The 24,086-nt window shown below is 35.7% G+C and overlaps 1 protein-coding gene across 2 annotated transcripts in view; it reads right to left on the reverse strand.

The window, feature by feature from the left end:
- PPP2R3A (protein phosphatase 2 regulatory subunit B''alpha) overlaps positions 1 to 24,086 on the reverse strand; it is a 142,625-nt gene that overhangs the window by 13,873 nt on the left and 104,666 nt on the right. For both annotated transcript variants that reach the window (XM_044669992.1, XM_044669994.1), the window contains exons 8-12: positions 12,292 to 12,340; positions 9,186 to 9,275; positions 7,574 to 7,749; positions 6,874 to 6,992; positions 2,493 to 2,599 (exon numbers count right to left, since the gene is read on the reverse strand). In XM_044669992.1, the coding sequence (XP_044525927.1) occupies positions 2,493 to 2,599; positions 6,874 to 6,992; positions 7,574 to 7,749; positions 9,186 to 9,275; positions 12,292 to 12,340 (541 nt within the window). The remainder of the gene's footprint in view (positions 1 to 2,492; positions 2,600 to 6,873; positions 6,993 to 7,573; positions 7,750 to 9,185; positions 9,276 to 12,291; positions 12,341 to 24,086) is intronic.

Genomic DNA, 24,086 nt, shown 5'->3' on the forward strand with positions numbered 1-24,086 from the left:
ACTTCCCTTTCAGAGACATCACCATCATCGAAGTCTGTAGTCTTGGGAGATGTTCTAGCCTTCTGGCTCGCATCCAACTCCTTCTGCTCCCTCACACCATCTTGCTCAGATAACTGCAAAAACCTTCTAACTGGTCCCAGATCTCTTCCTACTCTAGCCTGGATGATACACGGCTGCCCAAATAACTGTTCTTTGGCATGGCTGTGCCCGGCCGGCTGTTTACCCATGTCCCGAGCATTCTTTTTGCACTTGGGATAAACAAACTTCCTGCCTAGCTTTTCATGCCTGACGTTGTAGCCTTGTCGAGCACTTTCTCCCCTCTGTGATCCTGCGAGACTGGCCTTCCTCGTGTTCCACCCTGTGCCCGGCACGCCCCATGCACTTCTCTCTGCCTGAGGAGCGCTCAGATGCCAGGGGACACGCCGAGCTTTTCCCGATCCTCCGTCTGCCTGGGCTCTTCTCCCAAACCACCCTGTAGCTACTATGCTGGGCCACATATTGAGGTGGCATATTTTTCTATTGATTTGTTGTTTCTCCCATTAGAATGGGAGCTTCATTGTGAGCAGAGAACACTTCATTCTTTTTAGCTGTAACCTTGGCACACGATCTAGCACATCACAAGTGGCTGTTTAATAAATGCTTGTCAATGGAGGAATAATACACTGACAAATAGGGGCATCAAGAAAGGTTTCCTGTATGAAGTAGCCCATAACTGAGACAAAAGGGGAGCTAAGGGTCCTAACAGGTGGCAACAAGGGAAAAGTGCATTTCTGGCAGGGGACAGCCTGAGGCAAAGACAAGGAGGTGGGAGATGAAAGGGTGAGTCTGGTGGAAAGCATGTAGGCATCAGTTTAAAAAAGAATAATGTGAAATAAGTCAAGAAAGATAGAAAGGAGCCAGATTGTGATAAGCTTTAAATGCAAAACAGAAGCATTCCTTTTAGCTTATAGTCAATAGGGAACTTTGGGAACCTCAAGCAGGGGAGCGAAATGGTAAGACTTGTGTTTTAAGAATATCAGTTTCTGGCTATTTGGTTGCTGGAATGGGAAAGGGAGAGATTAGAAGATAAGAAACTACCCGAGTCTTTACAAAAATATAGGTGAAATTCAGGAAGGTACTGAGTGGAGGGAAGAGGACAGACCATGTTAAGGCAGAATTGAGGAGGTTTGGCAATGGAATGGAGAAGGATGAGTGAGGAAACAGATGTCTTGAAGGTTGATAACCAGAAGGATGGGCGACAATGTCCTTAACAGAAATAAGGACATCTGGAGGAGATGGTGCACGGGCATGCACGTACACAAAGAACACTTGGCTTGTCATTTTAGTCGTGTCTGACTCTTAGTGACCCCATTTGGGGTTTTCTTGACAGAGATACCAGCATGGTTTGCCATTTCCTTCTCCAGCTCATTTGACAGATGAGAAAACCGAGGCACACAGGGTTAAGTGACTTGTCCAGAGATGCACAGGTACAAAGTGTCTGAGGCCACATTTGAACTCAGATCTTCTGACTCTAGGCCTGGTGTTCTACCACTGTGCCACCTGGCTCCTCTATATATTCATTTGTACGGAGATGAACCCATGAGTAGTGACAGGATTGCCAAAAAAGAATATAGAAAAGATGATCCAGGCCAGAGTCCAAGGAAGGGGATTCAGGAAGGGAAAGTGGAAGAGCTGCTCTGAGCAACAGAACAGAATCAATCCAAGAAGACTAGAAAGGCTGCTATGTAGCAGTGAGGTCCTAATTGTGAAAAGATAAAACAAATCTTATAGTGAACTAAAGGCCTTGAAGGATTAAGTATTAGAGCAAGTCAAGGCCACAAGCACTTATAAAAGGCTCATTATGTCCCAGCACCGTACTAAGGTCTAGAGACACAAAGAAAGGCAGAGCCCAGGAAGGGAGGCAGCATGTAAATAACTGTACAAAGACACGGTGGAGGGAGAGAATATTAGAGGGAAGTCCTATGAAGTGGTCTAAACCTACAGGGAATTTGTTAATGATACAATAGAGATTTCAGAGTATTTGAGTTTATTGTTGTTCTGACACTGTCATGAAACCTAATTAGAGTGGAGAAGAGTGAATGTTCTAGATGCTACATGAATCTAAGCTCATAATATTTCTGCCAAAATTTATTTAGTAAGGAGATAGGATCAGTATGAGCCTCAGGGGTACAGAAAGGTGTAAGAAGTTTTAATGTTAGTAATGGGGGGGGCTCAGGTTCTGATTGTGTTTCTAAGAGGAAATATAGTAGAAAAAGTAATACCCAGGACCCATTAATTCAGGCACGCCCCTGCCAGGCTTCACAGAGGAGGTGCTTAATAAATGCTTCTTAATTTGATTTTAGTTACTACTTCTTTGCCATCTTCATAGCCTCCCTGAACACTTTGCATGCTCTGTATCTCTATAAACGTCCTAGCTACCCAGGAGTTGTCATGAGGTTATACTTTGAGAAAGAGTTGAAAAAATTCTGAAATATAGGGAAAATCCTACCTACCTTTCTTGTAACTGCTCATTAGCAGATTCCTCTGCAACAAGAATTTCATACTCCTCAGCAGCATATCTGTCCCAGTCAGAAGGTTCAGGGCTATCATTCTCAACATCCTGATTGAAAAGAAAAGAGACAAAATATGCTTTAGATGAAACATTCATGATGAAAAACTAAGATGTATTGAAATATAACATGTATTAGATTAAAAAATTATCCATCTGAAAAATGTTACACTTCACCATTTGTTTCTTATATCCGAAAAAGTACTTATCAGTTTCACCTCCTACTCAGGTTGACCTCACGTTCCTCAGGTGTGAGGAAGCAAAACATGAAGACAACGGATCACACAAATGGAGCCTGGAAACGGGATAAAAATACTTCTCACCAAACCATAATAGTAGAAATGTGTTGTTCTGTACCAACTGCAATGTCTTTCTTGACTTTTGTAGTTAATTTTCTCAAAGTCACTAAGTTATTCAACACTTTTGCAAGGCTCTAAGGTTATTTTTATCTTGGAAGATTTAATGTCAAAATATTGGCTACAGTGGTGAAGTAAAGCCTTTAATAGAGATGGTTATTGTTAAAGTGGTCTTCCCTGAAGTTCACCAAATGAATCCACAGAATATTCATTTATAGAAGGTTGTCTGGATCCTTACAGCTATGCAGGTCAAAGAGTAGACAATAAGAGGTTTACTTTTAATGGTTCCAGGCTTCTTCCTGAAACAAAACTCATCTTTTTAAATATCTGTATATTTTTGGTAATGCTTTATGTATAGAAGTCAAGAAAACCAAAATTTCCAAAGGACTAATGATGCAGGTCACTCAGAGTAATGGGAAAGTACCTGACAGATGACAGTAGACTTTAAAATATTAGCACTGAAGAAGTGTGCAGAAGGAGGTTTGTAGAGAAAATGTCAGACATGTGAATGTAAATGGAGTTGGTCGTGTAGATGAGCCAGGGGTATAGCTTATGAATAGCCTGTGTACCATGTAGATCCATGTAAAATCAAGAGATGCAGGTTCTCAGCATGTTGATTTGACTGTAGAAAATTTATGGGAGGACATATAGAAGAATCTTAAAGGATGGGAGGGAAAGTTTGGATAACCTGTAATTCAGTGAGATGACTGATCCATTAAAGTACTGAATTCTCCTCTGAAGGAATTATTGTAACTAAACGAAAGGTTTTAATCACCTTCAATCCAGCTTTGGCTGGATTCAAACAAAGCATCCCTATGCTTCTCGTACATTTTGATCTTGAGGGACTGGATGTCTTTTTTTTTTATGCTCAGTTCTCTCTAGTCACTTCTCTTGATTTCATTATCTTGGTAAAATACTATGTAGTCAGTGGTACTTAGTGGTGTAGAAGACTTTGTACCCTTGAAGGGAATAGCTGCTTCAATAGAATCAGATTCACCAAATTTAAGATGGAGAATGTGGGTGGAGGAAAAATCTAGTTAGGTAGATCTAGAAGAGTCAATGATTACCCAAAGAACAGTGATTGGTTAATGGAGTAAATTTAAAATATGGTCTTTAATAGAGTGGTGCTTTATTCATTTGAATAAAGATTTCTTTGGAATGCTTACCAAATCTAAGATGGCACAAAATTGGGAGGTGAGGATAAGGATTGCAATGGATCACAGAATAGGATCTTAAAAGATCTCAACAGATTGGAACAATAAGTTAAATCTAGTAAAATTATATTTAATAAATTTAAACTCCTGCATTTTGGGTTCAAACTGCCGTCTCCTCAGCAAAGTACATAGGATGGTTGAAATTTGTCTAGATGATAGTTCACATAAAAAAGAGGTGATGGGATTTTAGTAATGTAAAAAATGACAGGTGACAACCAAAAAAACTTAATGTGATTCCAGACTAAGTTAAAAGAAAAACAATGTCCAGCATGTTTCTTAAAAAAAAATTGTATGTGAAAATTCAAAAAGTCTAACACAAACCTCTTGTTTTTGTCTGTATACTGAAATGTGTGTGCTGATTGTTAAATTCACAATAAAAAAGAAAAAAAAATTCTCCAGGTTAATTTTTTTATTGGTGATTTGGAGTTTTCTTTCAAATGATTGTTAATAGTTTGCAATTCATCTAAGAACTGTTTATTCATATGTCCAAACTTAAATAAGTCGAGCTGGCAATGCTATAATCATGTATAGTTTTATCTTTTAGTCAATTTAATTTTTTTTTATTTTAAACCCTTAACTTCTGTGTATTAACTTATAGGTGGAAGAGTGGTAAGGGTAGGCAATGGGGGTCAAGTGACTTGCCCAGGGTCACACAGCTGGGAAGTGTCTGAGGCCGGATTTGAACCTAGGACCTCCCGTCTCTAGGCCTAGCTCTCAATCCACTGAGCTACCCAGCTGCCCCTTTTAGTCAATTTAATATTTACTTTGAAAATGAAATTTGGAAGATTCTTCACAGAATTTCTCAAGTTCATCATTTGCAATGAATGTTCACACACAGACTTTTATTATATTCATAAGTAGTCTGCTTCATAGTTTTCCTATAATCATTATGAGTACCATAAGGTGAGATGAGCCTGTGTTTCAAATGACCATTTTAGTACAGAACAAAACCAGCCCTGATGAACTCATATGAATTTTTGACGAGAACCTCTTAAGACATCTTTCCATTTAGCTTCTTGGCTCCAGGTTTTGTCTATAATAAGGATATGTATTAAGGAAGTGGTTCTCTTCCTCCAGTAGTATGTAAATTTTTTGATTGTTGGACAAAGGTTGCATGTTTACACAGTCTAAAAACCTTAATTCTTGGCATCCTCTTTCCCCTTTTCTATTACCCTTCCATTGTGAAAGAAAGAAGTTATAAAGGACTGAGGCTATTTTGTATTTTGAATTTCATGGATTACTATTGGCCCCAAACCCCCAAACCCCCTCCTTGGTAGCCAGTCTTCTGATGATAAGCTTCTCTGTACTTAATCAATGGCTTTTCCTGGGACAGTAGATAGACACTTAGGTTCATACTTAAATCTTTTCTAGGATGGTAGGAACTGATAAAGCATTCCATTGGTACATATTTTAAGAACCCTTGTCACAATGATGTACAAATGTAATACTTAAATGTGCTGCTTAGAGTAGTGAGTTCTTTTCTAGAGTTCTTCAGATAAAGACTAGATGGTCTCTTCTCAGGGATGTTTAGTTTTTAGATGAGCAATGGATAATAATCTGAAGTCTCTTCCAAATTGAAATTCTACAAACTACGGATACAGTGGGTACATATTATCACTATGTTCCATTTGCCTAGTCTAGTCACATAAAAAGATACTTTATTAGAAATTTATTGCAGCTCTCTGAGACAAAACTTTGGTAAGGCGTATAGGGTTGAGTTATTTTCACAACTTGACTTATTTTTATAATGCTTTTTTATTATACAGGATGCTCATCTGGGCATAAAAATTAATTCCCATATTAATATCTACATGTAGCTATTTTTTAACATTCTCAAAGGTACATAGTATCTATAAAGGGCATAGGCTTGTCTAAAAGCACCTCAGAATTCAGTGACACTCATGATAGTGAGCTGGTATTTTTAGATATATGGTGTAGAGCAAGAATACTGAATGAACATCTACTTTTTTCCCCTTTGTCAGTTACAAGGACCAGTTATTTCCCCTAGCTTCAGTTTCTGCATAGTAGTTGTTCACTAGATTGACTGTAAACTCTAAAATTAATTAATATGCCTATAGGTATGGAAAACAAACAAAATATTACACGGGGCATTTTCCTAAACCTTTTTTTTGAAGCAACTTATTCAGAGATTAACTTAAACATATATGGGCTTGCTGTTAGGAGAGAGATTTTATTTGGACCTTCTGTGTCCACTTACTTGAAAGTCTAGGCTGTGTGTTGATAATGCTACTGCTTTCTCAGGACAGTTTTGAAATTGAGTTTATTATATATACATATAAATAAAAACCCAAGTTGTATGTATGAGAATTTCAGTTTCACACATAGTGCTCTTTTCTTATCCTTATGGGCATATGGTTAAATTTAGGATAACAAAAATAAAAATTATTTTTAAAAAGAATATAGGTTGGGGGCAGCTGGGTAGCTCAGTGGATTGAGAGCCAGGCCTAGAGATAGGAGGTCCTAGGTTCAAATCCGGCCTCAGACACTTCCCAGCTGTGTGACCCTGGGCAAGTCACTTGACCCCCATTGCCTACCCTTACCACTCTTCCACCTATAAGTCAATACACAGAAGTTAAGGGTTTAAAAAAAATCTTAAAAAAAAAAAGAATATAGGTTTTTGGGAGCAAAGAAACATTATATAATATGACCTCCAAGGCCCTTTCCAGATCTAAATATGTGATCCTGTTATCTAAGAGCACTTATTGCTAGACACAATAATATTAAATTACGATACCTTCTGCACTGCAAAGGGATCCCTCTGTTCATGGTCCAAGTACTTCTCCAGATTAAAGAAGGTGTCATAAAAAATGTGAGCCATTCTGCACCTTTTCAGGTCTCTGAGAGTTATTTTGCCTGCATAAAATAGAAAAAAGTTGGTAATTTCATCAAAAGCTGATTAAGTGAAAACATTTTTTGTTCAGTTTAAAAACAATATATACATGTTTTAGTATTATAAAAATTCATTTTATCCTCAGTGATTTAGTTCATATTTACATTGTATCAGAAACCTTAACTTTAGTAAAGAATATAGAAAAGATATCTGTTCTCAATTTATACTTTAAGGAAGAATTTTATGAGTTAAACAATTCAGGATTATTTTGGATTATGCTACTCAATGTATACATTATTTAAAGTGAGGTGTAGAAGAAAAAAAAAAAGGTTCAAAACAAAAGACATGAATCTGCATCATTGCTTTATCCTTGTGTGGATCTGAATCCATGATTTAGCTTTCCTGAGTCTCAGTTTCTTCATCTGCAAAGCAATGATACTAATATTTGTATAATCTACCTTTTGGGGCTGTTGTAAAGCTTAAGTGCAATAATGTATGTAAAGCATTTTGAAACTCTAGAAGGTTATAAAAACATCAACTATTAATAATAGTTAAAATTATATTGATTTTAAAATGGATAGGATGTACAATAAATCAGTATTACCATCAAGTTCTGGTTTCACCAGGTCAAGCATCTGGCAGAGCAAGTCATGGAATGGCAATGGTTCAATGCCCATGGCTTCCATTCTTTCACACTGTTCCTCATAGAAATATTCCAATTCATACATGGAGAGTACACCATCCCCATCCAAATCCATACAGCGGAACCAATATTCAATGCTAGTAAATAAAGATATTCATTATTATTATTAGTCATAGTAGCAAAATGAGGGATGCTATATAGGGTCAATTTCTGAAGTATTTAGCACCCTTTATTATTCATTTATATTTCTACACACTTTGCAAGTCCTTAATCACACTTTCCTTCATGATAGCATGTTGTCCTGTTAAAAATAAAGGCTTCTATCATACATTATTATATCTAAAAATAGCTGTCTTTGCTTATTATCAGTGTATATGGATAAAGATAATTATAACATAGGGTCTGAGAATCATTTAAAATAAGGCATTGTTCACAGGAACAATTAATTGAGAGTCACACAAGCAACTTAATTTAGCTTTTTTAAAAAAATAGAATAAATTTAAATATGAATATACAACTATTAAAAAAACAAATTAAGAAGTATATATATATATACACATATATATGTGAAGTTTTATGTATTGAGCAATTTAAAGGATTAAAATTCCTACATTAAATTTGGAAGCATAAATGTTTTGAAGCTCATTTCTAATTAAGAGTAAGAAGAATAATATACATATTTTTATAGAGAAAAAAAATCTACTATCACAGAATAATGACATATCTTCTTCTAGCCTTTTGTAGAATATTGGTCCTAAAGATGTTTAACATTATATTTACACACTGTAGGAAACATAGGATCTACATATGTTGTAAAAGAATTAAAATCTATATTCTATATTACTGTGTTCCAACTCAGCCACTTTCTTGTCATTTGCACTATCTTTGGATCACTGGACCTTGCTATCTACCCTGCCTAATGCTCTACTATTTTGGGGCATTCAACCCTCTCAGCTCTGAATCTCCCACCCTGAATCCTGGGTAGTTCTGATTGGGAAATTCCTTACATGTCCTCCTGTATCTAGCTAGTTCCAGACATGATTCACAATCTACTTGGGCCATTTTCTTGGACTATCCACCTTGCCTGCCTCTGAACCCCACTACTTTACCATTTCCCCATATGCAATGCTCTTATTTCTTTCTGAATCTGGAACTGTAATCAAGTCCTCTGTTGCTATTCCCTGACATCCCAAATCAAACCATCCCTCCCTTCCCACCATTCTGTTATATGTTTTGTTTCTTCTTATAAGTTCCTTGAAAGCAAGAGTTGTCTCTTTTTGTACTTGTATTCTTAGTAAATATACAAAGTAAATACTTTATACATGGTTTTTCATTCATTCATAACCAATTGCCCATGTAAATGAATGGTTCTCTATAGAAATGTTTTTGAACTCCTCTGATTAGTTTCTTCCTAATTAGGATGGTAGTCAGATACTATAAAATTATGTCATTTCTATGTTGCCACATATTATTTTATTGTTTCTCTTCTACTAACTTAAAAATACGGTGCTTTCAAGCATATTCTAACTCTAAAACTGTGTCAAGCAGTAGACTTGGAACTTAGAAATCATACCTTGTCAGATTTCTTTTGTCTTCTTCAGAGATCAGAAACCATACAAAATCTGCATAGCTCATTCTTCCCTCTTTTTGTACTACATTCCCCCTAAAAATGATATGTAAACAAAAATTTCAGGGCAATAGCTTGGATAAATTCAATGGAATGACATTCAGAAGTCACTTAAATTTATGAAATAGCTGTTCTTGAAGTAATACTCCCTAAGTGGCATAACGTTTCCCAGAAATTAAAACTTGTAGGAATTTGCAAATATTAAATACCAAAGAAAAACTAGAGCCAAATAGTATTCAGAATAGACTATGTCCTTCCTTCCTCTTTTTTTTCCCTTTCTTCTGCATTTCCTATGGGGTAAAATAAAAGTTGCTTTACTCAATATGCATTTGGTACCTTGAAAGCTAGTATAAAGGGACCCTGTCACTCACATCTGGGGAAATGTAGTCAGTCAAGCTGCACAATATATTTAGGAATTCCCCCATGGTAACTATATATAGGTGGAGGCAACAAACCAAAGAAAGAAAATGGCCTTAAGTTGAGTCCCTAGCATTGGAGCTGGTTCATATGAATGCAATCTGTAGGGCTCTGGCGATAGGTTCCAAGGATATTTAATAAAGTTGTCCATATCAGATTAGGCTACCTTGGACAATTCAATTCTCCGTAACTAGAGATTTCAAGTGGAAGCTAGATGACTACTTGTCATCCATGTTGTAGAAGGAATCCTTGGTCAGGTAAAGGTGGGGCAAATGGTCTTTGAGGATCAGCTGGGTGGCTCAGTGGATTGAGAGCCAGGCCCAGAGATGGGAGATTCTTGATTCAAATCTGGCCTCAGACACTTCCTAGCTGTGTGATCCTGCACAAGTCACTTAACCCCCACTGCCTAGCCCTTACTACTCTTCTGCTTTGGAATCAATATTCAGTATTGATTCTAAGATGGAAGGTGAGGGTTTTAAAAAAAAGGATCATATAACTCTAGAAATCGTATGTTCAAATTCTTAAAAGAAAAAAAAGAAAATGGCCTCTAAAATACTTTATAACTCAGATTCTATGAATAAATTTTTATTGAATTAAATTTGAGGAATGGGGTTGGGTCCATACTAATTCCTACACACTTTTTAATCTAGTGTTCCTTGTTGACAAAAATTGAACTGTGAAAAAGACTAGAGTGAATTGGCTTAGAAACTGGCTGATCATAATTGTAGCTCTTGAAAGATTTAGTTCCAAAGAGAAGATTAGGCCACTGTAGTTAACCAGATTGTCATATTCTTCTGAGGTTGGAAGTTTAAGAGCAGTGGTTCTAGAGTTTCAAAAAAGAAAAGAACTTCTCAAAGTCGATTTATAAGGAAGGCACGAAGATAATCAAGATTAGAAAATAAGGACAATAAGGAGGAACCGAACCTCTCTGGGTCTAAATGTACTCCTTGAAGTATTATTTTTATGGCGCCTTTCAGATGAGGTACTTTTATTTTTATGTAGAGCAGACTGTCTCTGCATTGAATACTCTCACTTCCCTGGCTTTTCATGACAATGCTTTCCATTCTCCTTATGCTCACTCTTCTCATACTTCTTTGTTGTATTATCATTCATATCAGAAACCCTAACTGTGCATCCCTTTTCCTTTGTTCTCTTAAACTCACGGGGACATCTGCATACTCGGGTTTAATTCTCATAGTTCTGTTAAAAATTGCCAAGTCTACATATTCAGCCTCTTGTCAATCAACAAGCGCTACTATGAGACATTGAGGATATAAGTACAAATAAACAAATAAATAGTTTCTTCTCAGGAATTTACATTCAAATTGAGGAGACAAGAAATATATTTGTAAAAATACATATAGTCTAAAATAAAGTTAACAAATATAAATATATATAAAATAGTGAAATACAAAGTAGTTTGGGAGTGCATAAGGGCAGCTCGGTGGCACAATGGATAGAATGCTGGACTTCGAGTCAGGAAGACTCATGGCCCCACCCCCCACCCCCCCAGGTTCAAATTTGGTCTCAGACACTCAGTAGCTCTGTGACCCTGGGCAAGTTGCTTAACCTGTTAGCTTCAGTTTCCTTTTATTACCTCTAGGATGAGTTATAAACTCTTCTGTTTGGCATTTAAAGCCATAACTTGGCTCCAACCTACTTTTGTAGTCTTGTTCCATATCACATAAGTCTATGTGTAGAGTCAAGCTGTTCTTTGTATGGTTCCTCACACATGGCTCATCCTGTCCCAAACTCATGCTTTCAATAGCGCCTCCCAGTTGTGGAAAATACCTCCTTATTACCTTTGCCTCTCAGAAATCTAATTTCCTTAAAATCTCTTAAATCCTTAAAAATCTTAAAATCAAAAATCTGATTTTTTTCCAGCTTTAAAATCTTAAAAATCCTTAAAATCAAAAATTTGATTTTTCCAGCTGCTAGTGTATTTCCCCAACAAATAACCTTGCTTTTATTTTGAACATAGTTTATATATTGTTACATGTCCATGTTGCTCCTCCCTTTATTATCCTTTTGACTCTTTCACTTCTGTCTTTTTATTCCTAAGACCTAGTCTGGCATCTGGTAAAGAGTAGGCACTAAATACTTGTTGATTGTAGATTGAACGAACCCTGGGTAGAACTAAAGCATATATTATAGAATACCTATTTTCATTAGTTTTTTATAATAATATCTTTAAACATGAATCAAGCCATAGTTATCATGCAATGAACTGTTATAATGAGGTCCTTGCTCCATTATTAGAAGCCTAGTATTTAAGTGATTCTTTTTTAGAATTCTTTAATTTCAGATGTATGCAGATAAAATAGGCCATGCAGGGAAGGAAACATCAGGAGCAAATAAGCTCAACATTAAGAATAATGAAAAATGTCCTATTAAAATCATTGCTTAACAAGTGTAAAGAAATCTAAAGAAATACAGCCCAAAATCCTATCCTGGAAAATACTGATGAGAAAAGGAGTGGGATATCTTCCCTCATCATAACATGGTACTGTAGCTACTAAATGGCTGTTATAGTTCTGACTATTGCCATTTTATTCTTTCCCAAAGTTATGGTTGGTTCAGTCAAGAAGAATTTGTTAAGTGCTTACTTAATAAAATCCCTGAGGCTTTTTCTTACCTAGTTACTGCTCCAGAAAATATTCTTTCAATAATTCTATTTGATGATGCTGAAAGTGAATGAACAGAGTTAAAAACATATTTTTATGATCCACATTTTTATAGACTTATTTTAATTTTCATCTTGATATAGAACTGTAGACTATGAAGGCACTGTAGAAAATTTTTTAGCATTTGTGTTATTGGTAAAGGCTTCAAATTAAATCTTAATGAGAATATGAATAGAACTATAAGCCCATTCTCTTGCATGACTCCTGGTTCAAGTCCTAATCAAAGATCTTTAAAGATGAAAACACCATCATGGAAAATTGGGCAGACTGGAGAGGTAGGTATATACCAATATTTATTTGAGGAACCCACAAAGGAACTTGCCAAACACATGTAATTATTAATTCTGGCATCTAGGAATTATGAACCCATGGATAAGAAGAATGTTAGTTTTTCATTCTTTAGTATGTACTATTCAATGAAATATCTTTTACAAAAGTTCTTTCTGGAAAAATCACCACTAGTCATGAATGAGTCAAAAGAAGGCAGCACACTATGTTTATGCAGGATTTTCACCTTCCTTACTTCCAAAAGAACTAGATATGATATTAAAACAATGCAAGTTAAGATATTTAAAGACAAAACAGGAGACCATCTAAAGAAAGAAGAAATTGCTTTATTCGGGTCCCATAAATGAATAGACTGGTACTATATGGACGAAAAGTTTAATTCTAGGTTTTTGATTGCTAGGGAAAATATATTTATGACTTATAAATCAGAAATGTTACTTTAAGTTATAGCCTGCGTCCCTGGACAGATATTGAAAGCATCTGAATAAGTAGTAGTCAGAGTATAGGCTGAATGTGCCAGCACCACTAGTTCATGCTAGGTGTGTGCCTACTGTGGATAATATCTTCAGGCTTGGTTATATAAAAGATTCAGAGATAATATTCAGTGAGAGCCGTTCTCTATCATCCCTGTATAAGAGAAATACTCAGGATATTAAATTTAACTCAGTTAAGGCATTTTTATAGAGACTTTAGTTAATGCAAACAAGTTATCTCCATTTCCAAGAAGGCAGGGGTAGAACTTGGGGAATTTAGATGTCTAGACTATTATCAAGTTCATTAGAGTTTCTCATGTATCAGATGTATTAAAAAGGCTTTAGACAAGCTCTGGGTTTCACTTAATTAATGATTAAGAAATAAATCATTTCTTAAAGACTTTCCACTTTATCATTCTAGATTTTCTATTACTATTTTCTTGTTTTATCTTAATACCATAGACTTGAAAGGGACCTCAGAGGCATGTGGTATAATCCAAACCTGACCAAGAATTCCCTTTATGACATTTCTAAGAAGTATTCATCCACCCTATGACTGAAGAACTGCAGCGAGAGACAATTTATGTTATAAGTTATTTAATTCAACTCTTGGGCGATTCTAATTGTAAATTTGCTTAATGTATTAAGTTTATGTCTGCTTAGGTGGAAAAAACCCCCAAATCCCCATTTTCCCTTTTCCAAATGGTATATTTCTGTTCAGCTCAGTATTACTTTTCTTCAGTTCCTAATCACTTTTACTCTCAGTTTACACTATGCCCTGATTTATTGTTGATTTCTAAAAGCTGTTTATTGATGGCTTTTGTCTTTATAGCACAGTAATTTCTGGAAAAAAGATTCCTTTACTTTACACTTAATTGATCTTTCCCTTTTAATAAAGAAAAGCAAGTAAAAACTATTTATACAGAACTTTATCTGATAATGTATAAAAGATTTTAAGTAGCCTCTTTGCTGTAAGGAGTGTTGGAATGTCTTATTATCTGTGCTTTAAGATGAATGGTTTTTCAATTACTCAAGAGTTTGGCTTCTTTCAATTAATCTTTTTATTTACATAGTTTAAGTTTTTTTTGGTTCTACTTATTTAATTCTGCATCAACTTATATAAATTTTTCCATGATTCTCTGAAATTCTCATATTTATCACTATTGCATTATATTAATATAATTTTTTTCTTAAGTTCTGAGTCAAAAGACACTCATTTAGTAACATGTAGTTCTTCTTTACCACAAGAAGTTTGTGAATATTTTGGCATATATTGGAATTTTGTCTTTGACTTCCTTGGTATAGATGTAGGGCATATGCTTATACATGTTTAGCAATTAGTTTTCTGAAAAAAAGATACTACCAGAATGCCTTTTAAGTTTAATCTGTATTATTAATATTTTCTCCATTACTTCCTTAAGTCTAAAAAGCTATAAAAGAATAAACTAAACAGTTGGCTTTCTTGAGATAGTACAAGCTGGCTCCAACTTACCACTTGACATATTCCTGGTAGATTCCTGGGATCACTGGTTAAAGGGTATGAATAGGTGAGCCACTTTTTTTTTCTTTTGCATAATTCCAAGTCTAGTAATGGTTGTATGTCAACTCATAGTTCTACCAAAGGTGTTTTTATATACTTGTTTTCTCACAATCCCTTTTAACACTGAGTGAGATGGAATTAAGTGTGTGAAACTCAAGGTAAAATATTTGGCTCAAACCCCCCCCTCCCCAATATTCTCAGGGCAAAGGCACCCATTTGGCTTTCTCAGATGAAGTATTTGGTTTGTTTCAATTAAAGTCAGGTTGGCAAAAATATATTAAATTCACAAAGAACATTTTGTTGCTTATCTAAAATTTCCCAGGACAAGCCAGTCTGAGAAAAATACAGAGGCTTCTGAATTCAAGGACAATGAACAGCATGAGTATCTCAGTTACTTTTTATCTTATGAGAACATTGGGGGTATGTAACTCTTGTTGGGGTCACATAATTCTTTTTTTGTACATTGAAACCTAGATCATGGGCTCAAGATTTGTATGTCACAGCCCATCCAAACAAGGGGGCTGGACAGAGCGGGGAGGGAAATCTAGCATTAGAGATGCTATAAACAGGTCTGTTTTGCATATAGGCATTTGTGGACTGCCACCTTTCTGAAAGGAGAATAAAACTACTACTGTTTCATCATGCCTGCTCTCCGATCTTAAAGTGGGAAATCTTTGGACTGTGTTTAGTTTTATTCCACACAATGCTGACCAATATAAGGCAAAGTCAGCCAATTATTTCTTTGACTATGAGTGATTTATGTTTTCAAAAGGTAATGTATAGTTTGCAATTTTTTGGGAAATCTGTTCATTAAAATCTTTTCCCCACTTATCTACTAGAGAATGGCTCGATGTCATGGTTTGTCAATTCTCTATATGTCACAATATCAGATAACCACAATAACTGATATACCTTTTTTCATTTTATAGTTTCTCTTATTCTATGTTCACTAATTTTATTGGTGCAAAAGCTTTTTGATTTTACATAACCAAAATTAATCATTTTGCCTTTTATGATTGTGTCTGTCCCTCCCTTGGTTAAGAATTCTCCTCTTAGTCATATGTGACAGACTGATTTCCCTTTAAGGGGGAAAGGAGATTGTCCTTGGGATTTGGTTGTCTGGAGAAGTAGGGCTTGAATCATTGATTTGGCTTCCTTGCCCCTTAACGCATAAAAGATCTTATCTTGAAAATAATCAGTCAGCGTGTACTAAATGCTTACCATGTGGTAGGCATAGAACTAGGCACAGGGGACTCAAGTACAAAGAATGAAATAATATTTGTTTGCAGTGAGCTTATGCTCTAATGAGGGAATACAATATCTACATTAAAAATATAGCCTAAACAGAAATTTAATAAACAAACATATACAAAATGAAATATAAGGTGTTTACAAGGGAGGACACTAGTAGTTGGAGGTATTAGAAGAGGCTTTATACAAAAGATGGTGTTGCATCTTTTTTTTAGATATTTACCTTCAGTCTTAGAATTGATATTAAGGATCAATTCCAGGGCAGAAGAGCACTAAGGGCTAGGCAATTACGACTAAGTGACTTGTCTGGAGTCATACAGCTAAGAAGTGTCTGAGGTCAAATTTGAAGCCAGGATCTCTGGTCTCCAGGTCTGACTCTCAATCCACCGAGCCATCCCGCTGCCCTGGTATTGCATCTTAAAAGGGAGAGAAGGACTCAATGAGGTGGAGGTAAGTTGTGAATGTTTTCCAGCCATGATGTTCAGCCAGTGGCAAAGGCATAGAGACTGGTGTTGAAACATAGCAAACATCCAGTTTGGCTGGATCATAGTATGTGGGAGAAACTGTCTATTGAAGTTAAATAGGCAAGTTGGGGCTACGTTAGATAGCGTCCTAAAAGCTAGGCAGAGGAGCTTATATTTTATCCTAGGGACAATAAGAACCCACTGGAGTTGGTTGACTAGAGGAAACACAGACAGAAAATTACTTTGATAGTAGTGCCTAGAATGGACTGGAGTTGAAAGAACATGTGGGCAATTAGTATCCTGAAAGACTTAGGGAAGGGGGCAGCTGGGTAGCTCAGTGGAGTGAGAGCCAGGCCTAGAGACAGGAGGTCCTAGGTTCAAATCCAGCCTCGGACACTTCCCAGCTGTGTGACCCTGGGCAAGTCACTTGACCCCCATTGCTCACCCTTACCACTCTTCCACCTATGAGCCAATACACAGAAGTTAAGGGTTTAGAAATGTAAAAAAAAAGTTCCAGTTGCCCTGAAGAGTATATCTTTCTTATCTAGTGTTGTTGTCTTTTGTAGTAAATGCTAAGGGGGGACAAGGAGTAGTGTTTTATTTTAAATTTAATTAAAAAATACCCTATAAAATCTTATCATAAGTTGTTTTTGTTGTATTTTATGATCCAAGAATCCTTTTTACATTCATTCCAATTTCAAGCCCATTGTTCTGGCTAAACCAGAATATGTGGTATTTACAAAGTCTCTGTGGTTAAAATCCATCATGAAGGTAGACAAAAGGGTGTAAGGAAAAAAGAGAGTCTTGGTCCATTGCACAGTTAGATATAGGACCCTAGAAGAATCCTGTGACTGAAGCTTTGTTAGGGATATGTGGGGAACCCTCTTAGTGGGATAAGATGTGAGTTCTCATTCTGGAGTTAGTTAGATGGATGCTTAAGGAGACTGAGAGGGGAAAGTTGAAAAATGGCAAATACTCTTTAAATCCTACTAGGTTTTAAAAGTAGATTGTCATTGTAAGGAAAATGAAAATAAATTTTCCTTCCTGCACTTTGATTTTTAAAGCTGTGCCTTAAATCTAGTAACAGCACAGGTGAAAAAGACAGTTAAATAGGAATAGTGTCTGATAATACATACAATAACATATGTACACTATAGTTAGGAATTAGGATCTCTGACCCTGAGATTTCCCTGAAGAATAGCAGAGTCAATGGGAAGAGCTCCTCTGTGGTATCCCACTACTACTTCTTGGGGAACTACATCTTTTTTTAAGTGCTTTTTTTTTTTAATTTTAAACCCTTAACTTCTGTGTATTGACTTTATAGGTGGAAGACTGGTAAGGGTAGGCAATGGGGGTCAAGTGACTTGCCCAGGGTCACACAGCTGGGAAGTGTCTGAGGCCAGATTTGAACCTAGGCCTCCTGTCTCTAGGCCTGGCTCTCAATCCACTGAGCTACCCAGCTGCCCCGGGAACTACATTTTGAGGAGTGACTGAAGTGGTTTTACCACCAAAGAACTTGAGAGGTTGCAGAAGTTTAGAACAAGCTAATGAATTATTAGAATAATTGTTACTGAAGTTGTGGCTTAATGGCGGAAATACAGAATTTTGGTCAGTTACACAATAAAATCAACTTGGAGATCCTATACCTGGTTCTTGAAAAGTAGGGCAGAACCCTTGGAAGCCCTTTGTTTCTGTTTGGATGGCTAAAGTAGATAGTTTTGCATAACTGGTCACACAGAAGTGAATTCACTTTGTAGCTGGTTCCCTGATGGGGACTTTAAGGGAGGGAGTGAAATTAATAATAGTGATGATGATGATGAGAGCTGACATTTATATAGTCCTTTAAGTTTTATAAAGTGTTTTTATCTATCTAGCTATCTAAACATAAATATATATATACACACATATACAGTGCATATATTATTGCATTTGTTCTCAATAAACTTGTGAGGTTAAGAGCTTATTGTTATCCCCATTGTACAGGCAAGAGAACTAAGGAATTAAGTGTTAAATGGTTTAACTAAGGGACTAAGAGTGAAGTGGTTTGTCCAGAGGCACATAGCTAGTTAAGTGCATGAAACAAGATCTGAACTCAGGTTGTCCTGACTTCAAAGTCCAGTTCTTTATTCACTAAATCTACCTAGTTGCCTAACACAGTTTTGAACATTTTAAAAAGAAATGGATTCATCTTTTTTCCCCACAGCTATGTTGCTTCAGGTGCATTTAGATACTTACTGACTTTTGGGCAATGCTTGATCAGAACAGATTAGTTAGAGCCTTCTTTGTCATATCATCATACAAGCCTGTGCACATCAACTAGTGAAGCCTAAACAGGAGATTAGGGTAACCCCTGCAGCTACCTGGGCAAATAGGGCTGCCCACACAAGTAAATACTCTGAGGATAATGGGAGGAGGCACTGTGCCTGCTACCACTTTAGATGGGCAGAAGATAATGATACCAATTTCCTGTATGGAGATTTGAAGGTGGCTTTTGAAGCATGGAGTGAACAAATGGTGACTAATAGTCATCTTTTAGAAGTTTTAAACTTGAATTGGGAGCAGCTACATTGAAAGCAATAGCAACTTCAGGAGCTCTCAGCAACATATGGTGGTGGTAGGATTTGAATAATTAGTCATAAGGAGCTTTTTGGGGACTTGCTTGCTAGCACTGGATTCAAGACCCTGGTGCATTGTCTATACACTATTCTGGGTTGTAGTCCTAGGGCCCAAAGGAGAGATAGTATTCTCTATCTCTTGAGTTTGCAGGAAAATAGGGGCCTAGATCATGGTTCCAAGGTGGAGAGTAGTGATTATGGTCTCTTACAAGGGTGTAGGGACCTTGGTCTCAATTCCAAGACAGGGGAACACTAGCAATTTCAACTGAATGGGGAGTAGGGGCCCTTATCACAGTCCTAGAGCTGGGAGGAGTGCCAGTACTGATAATTACCAGGGATGATAACAAGGTCCCTTCCTGTGTAAACACCAGAGCACTAGCTAGGAGAGTGGTGACCCCACTGCTACTTAGATTATACTACCCTGGAAGCCCTGAAAATATAGACCACCAGAGTTACTTCTGAAAACAGCAGCAAGAAAGTCCTTAAGCTTGGGACAGTGCCCCTTCCACCTCAGGAGCGGAACTCAACTTTAATGTTATATAACATAAAGAGCTAATAAATAGGTTGGAAAAATGAGCAAACAACGAAAAGAAAAATCTGACTCTAACACCCTACTGTAGTGATAAGGAATATCAAGACATCTGTCTAAAAGAAGACAATGTCAGAGCAGCGCCATGCCAAGCTTCCAAGAAAAATGTGACTTGGTCTCAGGCCCAAAAAAAAGAGTTCTTGGAAGAGCTCAAAAAGGATTTAAAAAATAAAATATGAGAAATAAAGGAAAAATTGGGATAAGAAATGAGAGTGATGCAAGAAAATTATGTAAAGAAAGTAAACCATTGGTAAAATAGGCTCTTCAAAACACTAAACTTTAAATAGTTAAAAAAACCTAAATACTTAGCCCAAAAATAACACCTTAAAAACAATAAACAAAATGGAAAAAGAGGTACAAAAGCTCATTAAAGAAAATAATTTCCTAAAAATTACAATAGGGTAAATGGATGCCATTAACTCCATGAGACACCAAGAAACAATAAAACAAATTCAAAAGAATGAAAAAGTAGGGGGGAAAAGTAAAATAACTTGTTGGAAAAATAACTGACCTAGAAAATAGATCAAGAAGAGATAATTTAAGGATTATTGGACTGTCTGACAGCCACAAGCAAAAAAAATATCCTAGACATTATGTTTCAAGAAATTAACTGCCCTGACATTCTAGAATAGGAGAGTAAAATAGAAACGGAAAGAGTCCACAATCATCTTTTGAGATTCTAAAATGAAAGCTCTCAAGAATATTATAGTCAAATTCTATAGCTCCAAAGCCAAGGAGAAATTATTGCAAGCAAGCAGAAAGAAACAATTCCTATATTGTAAAGCCATAGCAAGGACCACACAATATTTATCAGTTTCCACATTAAATGTTTGGAGGGCTTGGAATATGATATTCTAGAAAGCAAATGTGCCAGGATTATAACCAAAAATTGAGGAAAATTTTCAGGGGGAAAATCAATATTTAATTAGAGGTCTTTCAAGCTTTCCTGATGAAAAGACTAGAGAATGTTGGAAAAATGGAGTTTTTCTTAAAATTAAGTAATCTAAAATCATCAGCAAGCATTATCTGTAATGGGAATATGGGATTAGAATTTTATTTTATTTTAATTAGGATTTTTATCTTTTAAAATCATAGTAAAAGCTTTTATTGCACTGTATTGTCCATGACTGCCCTATTTGTATTATAATACTGATAATGAATAATTAGATTGGTCTAAGGTAGACTCAATCCAGAATGTTGGAGCTATGAAAATTAACTCATTCTGTTATAACTGTTTATATTCTAGTCATATAACCACTTTTAGCTTATGGTATAAAGTATAAGCTGGTGGTCTAAACTAAATTTCTGCCCAACTACTTTCCAGTTTACATAGTATTATTCATTAAAAAGGAAGTTCTGTCTCCTAGTAATGTACACTCAATATAATCTATCATGAATTGGACTACTGTTTTATTTCTGTTTCTTGCTTAACTAGTTTGTTCCAATTATCTAATAGTTCATACTCCAGTATGAACTGGTTTTGATGACTACTTCCCTATAATTTTGTATGGCAATACAGTTTGGCAGGATAACTGGGTGAAATGTGAAACATTTTCTGGGGACCAGTTATAACAAAAGAGTCTAATCACTTAATTATAATCACTAAGTTCCTAATCAGAAACAATTTGATAGATTAGTTCAGTATTTCTTAACTAATGAGAGCAAACTACTAAGGGAGAAGGTAGAACTATTAGGAAGACCAGAAAGCAGTTTACAGAAAACAGATTAAGGTCATAAATTTGTATTTTATGATGCCATTAATGAGCCCCAATTAGATAAAAGATCTCACTAAAAATTAGAGGAGGTGGAAGGTAACTTTAAGATCTATAGTTAGACAGGCAGTTCTCAGATGAAGAAATTTAAATTATTTCTAGTCATATGAAGAAACGCTCTAAATCACAATTAATTAGAGAAGTACAAATTAAAACAATTCAGAATGGCCAATAAGACCAAAAAGAAAAACGATAAATGTTGGGAGGAGATGTGAGAAAATTGGGACACTAATGCACTGTTGGTGGAATTGTGGACAGATATAATTATTTAGTGAGCAATAGGGAATCACACCCAAGGGCCAAAAAATATGGATACTCTTTGTCCCAGCAGTATCAGTACTGAGACTGTATCCCAAAAGATATTAGAGCTAAGGTAAATGGACCTACTTGTACAAAAATATTTTTAGCAGCTCTTTTTGTAGAGGCCAAGAATTGGAAACGGATGGAGTATCCATCAACTAGGGTCTGCCTGAACAAGCTGTGGTATATGGTTGTAATGGAAAACTATTGCTCCAGAAGAAATGATGGACAGGATGAGTTCAGAAAAACCTGGAAAGACTTATATGAACTGATGCAAAAGTGAAGTAAACTGAACCAGAAGAAGTGTATTCAGTAACAGAAATAATGTACAATGATCAACTATGAAGGACTAAACTATTAGCAGCAAAACAATGGTCTAAGATAACTCTAAGGGACTTAATTAAAAAACACTATCTACAGCCAAAGAAGGAACTGTTGGAATCTCACTGCATATCAAAGAATGCTATTCTTCATTTTATTTCTTTCATGTGCTTTTTATTATAAATATGATGTATCTTCAGTCAAAACATGGGGAATATGGAAATATGCATTGCATAAAAGCAGTGACATAATATCAGATTATTTACCACCTCAGGGAAAGGGTGAAGAACAAGGAGGGAAAGTTAAGAATCTAAAACACAAAATGTCAGAAACAACTGTCAAAAATTCTTTCTACATGTAATTAAAAAATAAAACTCAAAAAAATTAAGATCTTTGGTTAGAGGTTGAATTCTTAAGTAAAGACTAAGTAATTAAGTTAAACTAGTAGTCTAAACTAAGTTGAATTTTTAATTAAGTAAAGAGGAGGCTGTAAAAGATAAAATAATTCCCATTGCAAAAAGTTAACAGTTCTGTACACATAAAATCAATATAGCTAGAATAAAAATAGAAATCTAAACTATAAAAGGAATTGACTCAAGACCAAATGCTATTCTTTCAATAGATAAGTAGTCAATGGCTATGAACAATTTTTCCTTTTTCCTTTTCTTTTTAAGTTTCCTTTTCTTTTCAGTTCCAAATTTTCTGCTTTTCTCTACCGCCTCTGCCATTCATTGAGAAAGTAAGAAATAGAAAACTCTACAAATATGAAGTGTTAGAAAACTAATTTCTACATTAGCTATATTTTTGGAAAAACAAAATAAAAACCTACCACCACCAAGACAAAGAAAGAAAAAATATGCTTAAATCTAAACTCTGAGTGCATCAATTCTTTATCTGGAGGTAGTTACCATTTTCATCATGAGTTCTTTGGAACTGTGATGGATCACTGTATTGATCAGTCTTTCACAGTTAATTATCTTCACAATATTGCTGCTACTGTCTAAATTGTTGTAAGCAATTTTCAAAAGGAGAAATGAAAGCTAGCAGAATATGAAAACATGCTCTGAAACACTTTAAGTTGAATGAAAATTTAAAAAACTGAAGTTTTACAAAAACACATCAAATTGGCAAAGATAATAAAAAATATAAAAAGTCAATGTTAGAGTAACAGTTGGAAGACACAATCAGACATTATTGGTAGTATTTATGTCAGTCAAACCATTTAAAAAAACAATTTGGAATCATGCTGAAGTGACTAAACTGCAATTCTTTGATTCAACATCATCTCTGCTGGTCACATACTCCAAGGAGATCAAGGACAGGGAAATTCCCATATATATACAACAATATTCATATAAACATTTTTGAAAGAACAAAAAACTAGAAACAAAGTAAGTGCAATGAATTATTGAGTAGCTTAAGTTGTGGTATATATAATGGCTTATTACATTGGTAATGGAAATGACAAATATGAGGTATTCAAAGAACTTTGGGGAGATGTGCATGAACTAATACAGAATGAAGAAAGCAAAACCAAGATAACAATATGCAACACAATGATAAGTATAAAAACACTGAAAAAGATATCAGAACTCTGGTCAGTGCAATGAACAATTTTAACTCTAGAGGACTAAAGATGGAATGTATTTCCTTCTTCTTGGTAGAAAAGTGGTAACCTCTATATATGGAATGAGGCATGTATTGTCAGACATGGCCAGTGCTTTGGGTTATTTGCTTAATTGTATTTTTTTTTTGTATCAATGGAAGTTTCTATTGGGGGATGGGAGGATTTCAGAAAGCAACATACACCATCATGGAATCAATACTCTGTATTGATTCTAAGGCAGAAGAGCAGTAAGGGCTAGACAATGGGGGTTAAATGACTTTTCCACAGTTACACAGTTGGGAAATGTCTGAGTTCAGATTTGAACCTAGGACTTCCAGTCTCTAGGTCTGGCTCTCAATTCCCTGAGCCACCCAGTTGCCCCCAAGTACACTAAAATATTATAATTCAGAATAAGGAATAACACAATGACCAGGTCCAGAGAACTGACAAAATGTACCTTCCTCCACTCAACAAAAAGGGGGTACATTTCAGTTGGAGAATGCTGCCTATGCTGTTAAATATGTTTG

This window comes from Gracilinanus agilis, chromosome 3 (genome assembly GCF_016433145.1).
Source record: "Gracilinanus agilis isolate LMUSP501 chromosome 3, AgileGrace, whole genome shotgun sequence".
Taxonomy (NCBI): domain Eukaryota; kingdom Metazoa; phylum Chordata; class Mammalia; order Didelphimorphia; family Didelphidae; genus Gracilinanus; species Gracilinanus agilis.